Source organism: Mirounga angustirostris, unplaced genomic scaffold (genome assembly GCF_029215605.1).
Source record: "Mirounga angustirostris isolate CCGP_5_RB_7025 unplaced genomic scaffold, mMirAng1.0.hap1 SCAF_10, whole genome shotgun sequence".
NCBI classification, from domain to species: domain Eukaryota; kingdom Metazoa; phylum Chordata; class Mammalia; order Carnivora; family Phocidae; genus Mirounga; species Mirounga angustirostris.
Window position 1 is genome coordinate 21703572 of NW_026991718.1, and position 7952 is coordinate 21711523.

A 7952-nucleotide genomic window follows, 5' to 3' on the forward strand; every position below is an offset into this window, starting at 1 on the left:
TTGACCTAATGAACAGAGACAGAGACAGACAGAGACAAAAGGAAAAGCGAGGGCAGGGAAGACTAGGTATGGGAATGCACAGGATAGGAGCACATGGCACTGAAGGATCCATTAGTGTAGCTGCTCTTGCATTTGTCCCAAGACACTGTTCAGTCCTTTTCTGGAAATTAACTCAAGGTTGATGGAGGAGTCAGAGAAATAAATGGTGAAGAGCTTGGGTGTCAATGTGGGCAGTGAACATAAAAAGGTTACTGGCCCCTCTCATGTGGTATAATCTTCGTTTCCACTGCTGCAGGGGAATTTATATCCCCCCTTCTTTTCTTTCGCCCCTTTCTCACTGAACAAAACAAAAGGAACTAGGGCTCCAGTTTTCTACACTCATTTCTGGCCTCTCCCCACCCATTCCAGGCTAGAGAATCAAAACAAACACCTTAAAATAATGAGAGTGCTCCTGTTGAGTTGGTGGTGGTGTGAGAGGCCCTTGTTGTCAGGGGAGAGACAGTGGGGAAATGTCTTCAGCATACTATACAGTATACCATACAGTCAGCTTCAGTTTGTCCAAGAACCTTTATTGGAAAAATGTCCAAGGGGTGAGATCACCAGCAGCTGGAGGGGCTACCAGGTGAGAGGGGGAGCACCTGAGGCTCCATGGAAGACATTGGAGTAGTGCAGTGCCTCCAGACCCAGACAATTCCTTTTAATTGCTGGGGGGAGGGGAAGTAGCCAAAGAAACACCCCTCTCTGAGACCCAGAGGCAAGATGTGGGGGCAGCTGGGGATGCCAAGAGTCCTGATGCAGGTGGAATGGGGGCCCCATTTGAGACCTAGTGGGATACGGTTGAACAAGTGACTCTCCCCTGGACCTGGGGGATGGAAGGACATATCCCATCTGATAGCCATTCCCCAGGTCCAGGGGCACAGACCCTAAGAGACCTACCTTCTGGCCCCGCTCACAGTGGAAAGAGGACGGGTACCAGGCCTGAGATTGTGGGAGTGTCATTACCCTCTAGGAGACTGTGGGATCCTTCAGTCCTGAGCAGATACCATCTGAGGCGCTCCCTGACCCTATCCCCATCCCCAGGGTGTTAGTGCATCTGTTTTCTGGTTCTGTTTCTTCACTCATACATCGATGGTGTTGATGGATGATGACTTTTTCTGCAAAAGAAAATGGCTTGAGTCTCTAATTTCAGGAAGGTAAGAGCCTCCTCCATCCCAAATATCCATTTTCCCTCATTTCCTGCCCCTCTTTGGCCTTCTCCCCTTCCCTGACTGCTCCTAGAAGCAAAATCACCATTCCCTCCCTCACTGGCCCCACATCACCTGTCTTGTCCCCACCGGCCTTCCCTGAGGACTCTGTTCTGGCCCCTTCCCCTTCTCCTTGGGGTTGTTGTTGGAGTCGTTGTCCTTGATGATATCATACTGACGGCAGAATAGCCCAATTACAGCTGAAACACAACAATACAATCTGCGCCTTGATCTTGACTTCCCCACTCACAGCCTTGAAGGGCAGTGAGATACCCACACAGTTTCTAGAGAATCTGAGAAGAAAACCCTTGAATTCCTGGTGTTCATGTGTGAGCACCACCCTCTTAACCTTCCTCTCCTCAAACTTCTGCTCACCCCACTCCACTAAGCATCTCCCTGCTCCACTTCCCTCCCTGCCTTTTCTCCCGACAACCTTCACCATCTCCCACCTTCACTGAGCCCCGCTCCCCCAATCCTCGGTCCCCCATCCAGCTGCTCACTCACCGGCCCACATGAGCAACACCACCACAATGATGACCACTTCCCCCGTCTGCAGTGGTCGCTCTCCATCCAGACCCTCCACTGTGATGTCACCTGAGAAGGAGGAGATAGACTCCAGGTTATGGGGAACGGCCACAAAGCTCTTCTATGCAGACAGGTAAGGATGGAGAGTCTGGGGCCAGGGTTGCCCCTGGTAGACCCTCTCTAGGAAGCTGTTGGTGGACGGGTAGTTAGAGACCAAAAAGCAGGAAGGCTGCTGGTGAGTATTCACGCAGGCTGCTGCAGCTGGGAACTGAGGGTGGGTAAAAGGAAGCTTAAAAGCCCTTCTCCCAAACGATTCATTATCAGCCTGTTTATACCCAGTCCCCTGCCAACCTTTTTCTTTCGTTTCTTGGCAGTATGATGGATTAAATCATCCTTTTATTCATCTGAGCTAGACTGTGGCTTGTTTGGCAGAAGTAAACAAGAGGCTAAAGGCCAGGTGAAAAGGCCGAGAATCCAAAGCTTTCGGGAGTGGAGAATAGCTGAGACCCTCACCTGGGCTTGAGCTGTTTGAGGGTAGCCGGTCAGAACCCTTGAGAGTTCGGAAGTGCACCCGAGGCCCTGGGGGGCTCTCTCCCCGAAGGCCGATGCTCCTGACCTGCACTGTGTAGTCACTGTCTTCAGCCAGGCCCCAGAGGGCACAGGCCCGCGTGGTGGTGTTCACCTCCCGGATCACACGCTGCCCAGGGCCATTCTGTCGCTGTGGGGAGATGATGGGACAGGAGGGCAGTCTCACACCAGTTCCAGGACTCTTGAACCTCCAAGCACTCCACGGAGTAGGATAAAAAGGGCAGCTTGAGCCAGGGAACACCAGCTCCCAAATTTCCCCACCACTGGGAGGGGAGCTTAGGTCTGGGCTGGGGGTAACTGAAGGAATGTTCAGAGATCCAAGGACACAGGTTGAGGGAGCAGAAGGGTGATTCATACTTGCTGGGAGATGGAGTAGCCAATGACGATGTTGCCTTCTGGGACGTCCCAGGACACAGTGGCCGAGTTGGCTCTGAGGTGAGTGACTGTCACATTTACAGGAGAGGGAGGCCGGTCTGTGGGTGTCAGAGTGAACAGGTTAACAGGTTCCATCCACGGACTAGCTCTGGTTAACCCCACTACCCCTTTACTCACCTGCTCGCACAAAGCCCAGGTCACAACTGACCAGCAGGAGGACCGTGGGGCTTAAATATGGGGAGAGGGGCATCAGCGAAGCCATGGTCCCCACCGAGTCCGCTGGGAGGCACTGGGGCTTCCGCTTAACATCCAGGCGGGGCTCCTGGAGGTAGCAGGAGTTGTGGGGGGCGGGGGTGGGGGTCAAGGACTGCCCAGAACGCACGGGTGGCAGCAGCTCTCCCGGGCTCCCCACCGCCCACAGCAGCCCCGGAGCCCCCCTTCTCCCCACGCCTTCCCCGCCTCCGCATCACCCGGGCGGCTCTGCCCGGCCCACACCCACCTCCGCCGGTCCTCGCGGTCGGTCAGGCCTCGGGGGGCTGCACGGTGCCCAGAGGGCGGCCCATCGCCCGACTCCGTGGCGCTGCCCCTACCCCATCCCGGCGCGGACCCGGCGCGGCGGGCAGCGCGGAACCGAGCTGCGGGCAGAGGGCAGGCGGAGGCGTAGCGGGAGCGGGCCGCGGGGCTGCGGGGGCCCCCAGAGCTCGGACGGGCCGCGTAGTCTGTCCCTGAGCAGGGGGCGGTGCCGGCGCGGCCTGGCCGCTGGCCTGAGTCCCGGTGCGGAAGGCAGTGCGGCTGCTCCGCCGGCCCCTGCAGCGGGATGTGACCGTCCCGGCCAGCCAGCCGCCGCCTTCTGCAGAGCTGGCCCGGCTCGCTCCGCCGCAGCCCGACCGGGACGTGCCGGCCAGCCCCGCCCCGCTGGGGCTCTCGCCGCCGTCATCCCCCTCCCCCCTCCCCCCCACCCCGACCCGACCCGGTTCTCCCGGGGCTCCTCCCACGACCCTCCCATTGGCGGCCTCCCGGGTCCCCTTGCCTCTGATCCCGGCTCGGGCCAAGGAGCCTGCGGGGGCGTGGGGAGAGGCGCAGGTGCGAGGGTCTCGGGCACCTGGGAGGGCCCCCCTCCCCAGGTGGAATTCGCCAAGTTGGGAGGAGGAATTCCAACCCCCCCACCCCCGCGGGAGGGGACAGAGCGGCGGAGAGAATTGTTTTAGCAATCTCCTACTTGTAGACTGCGTCAGCTTTTAAATCTGTTCCCCATTCATAATCTGATATTGATTCTCTTCGCTCTCATTCATTCTTTAATTTATTAAATATTTATTGAGCGTCACCTATGTGTCTGGGCATGTGAAGTGCTGGAGATACAGCGATCAAGACGGCTGGGTTTATGGGGGAAATCTAAAGAGCAGCGACCTATGGTTCTTGTCTTAGCTCTGCCACTTACTGCCTGGCGTGGAGCAATTGGTCATCTAAGTGTCAGGTTTCCTAAAATCAGAGCGTCCAGAACCTCATAGGGCTTTTGGCAGGATCCAATGAGACAATGTTGGGGAATGTCTTTATAAATCTTATGACGCTATGTGACTGAGGGATTATCATTAATTTGCATCAATCTGTTAGTTACTTCACTCATTTAACAAACATAAATCCTTAAGTTATTTCATGAGATCTGGAGTAACAACCTGGGTCTGAGTCCCCATTCTGTCAACTGTGTGATCTTCAGCAGTGACCTAACTTCTCTGAGCCTCAGTTTCACCATCTGAAAAATGAGGGTGTCAGTATGGTCTCCTGAGTGTTAATGTACCCAATGAGATACCGTATGTGAAAAGTGCATTGTTCAGTAAATAAATGTTGGCTAATGTTGTATTTAGGGCAGATACTTTGGTTTCTAATTCTCATTGCAGCATTTCTATTTCTGTGGCACTTTTTCCTGTAATATTCAGTTCAGCATGTGCCCCCCCTGGGGCTCCAAAGCTTCTGGTGCCTTCCTTCTGAGATGAAAGAGTGAAATGGAGCAAGAGGGGCAGGGAGGACTGTGTGTTCTGGCTGGGCATGTGATCAAGCCATGGCCCAGGTCCTCTGACCTCTGCTGTCCCTGAGGACCCTGATCTCTGGCCTCCTGATGCATCCTGGTCCCAGAGCACTTGCTCAGGGATTCTCACTGTCTTGGGACTGGGTATTATCCTGCACTTCCAGGCTCCAGGCCCTCCAGAGAAGAGGTCATTGTGTCCAAAGTTAAGAGTAATGAACCTCAGGTTTTCCCCTTCAGGGGCAAAGCAGAGGCTGGGCAGTCTGCATGCATGCAAAGAGGGACCCCAGGAGCGTCCCTGGTTGACCAGAGGGCTGGTGACCGACTGACCAGGAAAGGGTGCAGGAAGAGGTAGTCAGGGAGTGGTGCACAGAGAGGCCAGGGTACTTGGGTTAATCATCACTGTGGCTCAGATAAGGCCCTGCCAGCTGGAAGCAGAGTTAGCGTGACAGAAGGGTTTGTGTGGCTGAGGAGGCAGGTACGACAGGGTGTCCACAGCCTGTGACCATGCCAGGCACAAAACGGTTTCAACATGTGATTGAGACCCCAGAGCCTGGCAAGTGGGAAGTAAGACCCCCTTCTCCATGTTGGTCTTCTGCACTGATTCCTAGAATTATTTCTCATCTGCACTTCCCTTCACCCTGGGTTTCTACTCTCCCTCCCCTCCTTCCCATCTTCCTTCCTGATCTTCTTCCCCTATTAGGCCCAGAGTACCAAGTGCAGGCTAAATCCTTGGATGGTGTGTGTGTGTGTGTGTGTGTGTCCAAACCTTGTGCCCGCTGCCACTCCCACCTCCAGATCAGCAGGCGTGAATGAGGCTTTGGCTTCCTGCCTGTATCCTTGTGCCCCCTTCCCTCTAGTTGTCTGGGTATGAGGAAGCCCTGCCAATCACAGAGAAGTCAAACCCACTGACCCAGGACCTGGACAAAGCAGATGCCGAGCAAATTGTTTGACTGCTGGGACAATGTGATGCTGAGATCTTCCAGGAGGAGGGGCAAGTCATGCCCACGTACCAGGTGACCCAGACCATCCCCTGGACACTGAAAATAAAGATGCCGACTCCAACCGTACCTCAACCTCTGCTCTCTCAGACCATGGTCCTTAATGTTTGAGACCTGAGAGCCCCTCCACCCCACCATTAACACCCCCCCCCGCCCCAAATCCAAATGGCTTCTGATTCCTGCCTGTTGCCTACAGCGACTGTACAGTGAATCGATTCTGACCAGCATGGTACAAGTGGCTGGCAAAGTTCAGGAAGTGCTGAAGGTACGGGCTTGCCATTTGCTCCCCTCCTGAACTTCTCTTCCCTCCACCTTTCTCTTTTCTTGGCCTCCACTTCTGATTTTGCTCCATCTCCATCCTCCTTTCTCCCAGTCCTCCCTCTGGGATCTTTATTGTCATCTTATTAATCAACAGTAATTATAATAACTATTATCTGCATCATACTCTATAACTGGCATTGTGCTTTCACACTCATTACCTTTGCAAAAACCTGTGAAATTGGTGTGATTGTCTCCATTTTTTTTCAGATAGGAAAACAAAGGATAATCACGGTAGCTTGCCCAAATATATCCAGCTAATAATTGCTGGGTAGCACTGTTTTTTATTGATTGATTGGTTGATGACAAAGCTGCTCTCAGTCCTTTCTGGAATAAGTAAGGATTGAATAAGTAGCTAAGCCAGAGCTGGGAGTCAGACTGAAGTTTCATTCTTTCTGCGACACCATACCACCTATGTTCTGTTCCCTTTTGTCGTAAGAGAAGGGTTAAGAAGTCTCCCCAATTGTTCTTCTGCTGCTGATAGAGAAAGAATATGCTTCCCCCAACCTGAGCTAGGACCTGGCGACATAGGCAGTTTTTCTTTCTCAGGAGCCTGAGGGGGCGCTGGTGGTGCTGAGTGGAGGGGTTACCTCTGGCAGGATGGCATTTCTCATGTCGGTGAGTACCCTGATCCCTGATTTTCCTCCCTCTGCCTTCTCGGAGTGACCCTCAGGACCATAAAGCTCATCATAGCTATGTTCCTAGGTGGCCCCCTCGAGGCCTGGCTCCCTCTCTTCCCAAAGCTAGATCTCACCATGGAGCCCTCATATCTTCAGAACCCACCTGATCCCCACCAGTCTACTGCCCGTGTCTCTACATCCTATGCACCCCCAGTCCATCATCTGCAAGTAGCATTTGAAGTGCCAAATTCCAAGCAGTACTGGCTTAAGCGCTGGCCTGAGGGAATCCTTATAAGCTTCTACACTCTAGGTGTCCAAAATCCAAGATAATCGCTCCCTTCACTATCATCACTACTTCATATCCTTCCCCCCTGACAGGTCTCCTTCAACCAGCTGATGAAAGGTCTAGGACAGAAACCCCTTTACACCTACCTCATTGCAGGGGTGACAGGTAAGACAAGTTGGCTTTGAATATTTTGTTTGGTCTGGACAGTGTTTTTTTGGAAATGTAATTTTAGAGCTTTCAGGTGAAGATTGTATCCAGTTTACTTTGGTCCCCATCATTTCTTATTGCCTTGCACTTGGCCCACTCCACATACTCATGTTACCTGATTGGCCTTAAAGGTACTGGAGTTTTTCAGCTCTATAGAGCATCTATCATGGTGTCTAGCAAATAGTAGGTGTTCAGTCAATGATAGCTTTCCCTTCATTCCCTTCTCTCAAAGCATTCTCTTCTCTGCCCTAGTATACCGTAGGCTTCTGCTTCCAAACCAGTGCCACTGACCTTGAGTCTGTCTTCTTAGGTCTGTGGTGGCATCTAGGGAGGGGACAGAAGATAGTGCCCTGCACGGGATTGAGGAACTGAAGAAGGTCTGTGTTTTCCACTGATAGCCAGACACCTCTGTCTGTTCCTTCCCATGAGGACACAAAAGCCCCCATCCAGCCAAAGCCCATTCCCTCCCCTAGTCCTGACCCTAACATCCCCACGCAAAGGTTTGTATCCTAGAATCCTCCTGGTGGCACTGTCTCACCCACCCTCTTCTCCTAGGTGGCTGCTGGGAAGAAGAGGGTGATTGTCATTGGCATTTTGGTGGGACTCTCTGTGAGTGTAAAGACAGGCTGGGTGGATCCATTTTATAGGGAAGAAGGGGGTCAGAACAGAATAGCATGGAAAATAGATTGATGAAGTGGGTGCTAGAAAACAGAAAGGGTTTGCACAAGGAATTTTGATTTTACTCTCACTAATTGAGATCCAGTTGTA

General features: G+C 53.1%; 1 protein-coding gene across 2 annotated transcripts; it reads right to left on the minus strand.

The window, feature by feature from the left end:
• Nucleotides 1-548: 548 nt before the first annotated feature.
• On the minus strand, nucleotides 549-3636 carry FNDC4 (fibronectin type III domain containing 4). Of its 2 annotated transcripts, XM_045884305.3 has the most exons (7): nucleotides 3232-3634; nucleotides 2910-3054; nucleotides 2715-2830; nucleotides 2283-2487; nucleotides 1749-1838; nucleotides 1320-1444; nucleotides 549-1154 (listed from the first exon to the last, which is right to left on the minus strand). In XM_045884305.3, exons 2-7 carry the CDS (start codon nucleotides 2992-2994, stop codon nucleotides 1119-1121), a joined length of 657 nt encoding a protein of 218 aa, XP_045740261.1. In that variant the 5' UTR covers nucleotides 2995-3054; nucleotides 3232-3634; the 3' UTR covers nucleotides 549-1118. The 2 variants fall into 2 exon arrangements, with proteins under 2 accessions (XP_045740261.1, XP_045740262.1); XM_045884306.3 differs by lacking the exon at nucleotides 1320-1444 and having other exon boundaries at nucleotides 3232-3636.
• Nucleotides 3637-7952: the final 4316 nt, after the last annotated feature.

What these genes read in the sequence shown, in the direction of transcription:
- FNDC4 (XM_045884305.3), bottom strand. Translation starts at nt 2,994, where the DNA reads ATGGCTTCGCTGATGCCCCTCTCCCCATATTTAAGCCCCACGGTCCTC. An exon ending in GCTACTCCATCTCCCAGCAA is followed by an intron (nt 2,488 to 2,714) that starts GTATGAATCACC and finishes ATCTCCCCACAG; the next exon opens with CGACAGAATGGCCCTGGGCA. An exon ending in GGTGTTGCTCATGTGGGCCG is followed by an intron (nt 1,445 to 1,748) that starts GTGAGTGAGCAG and finishes GTTGTGTTTCAG; the next exon opens with CTGTAATTGGGCTATTCTGC.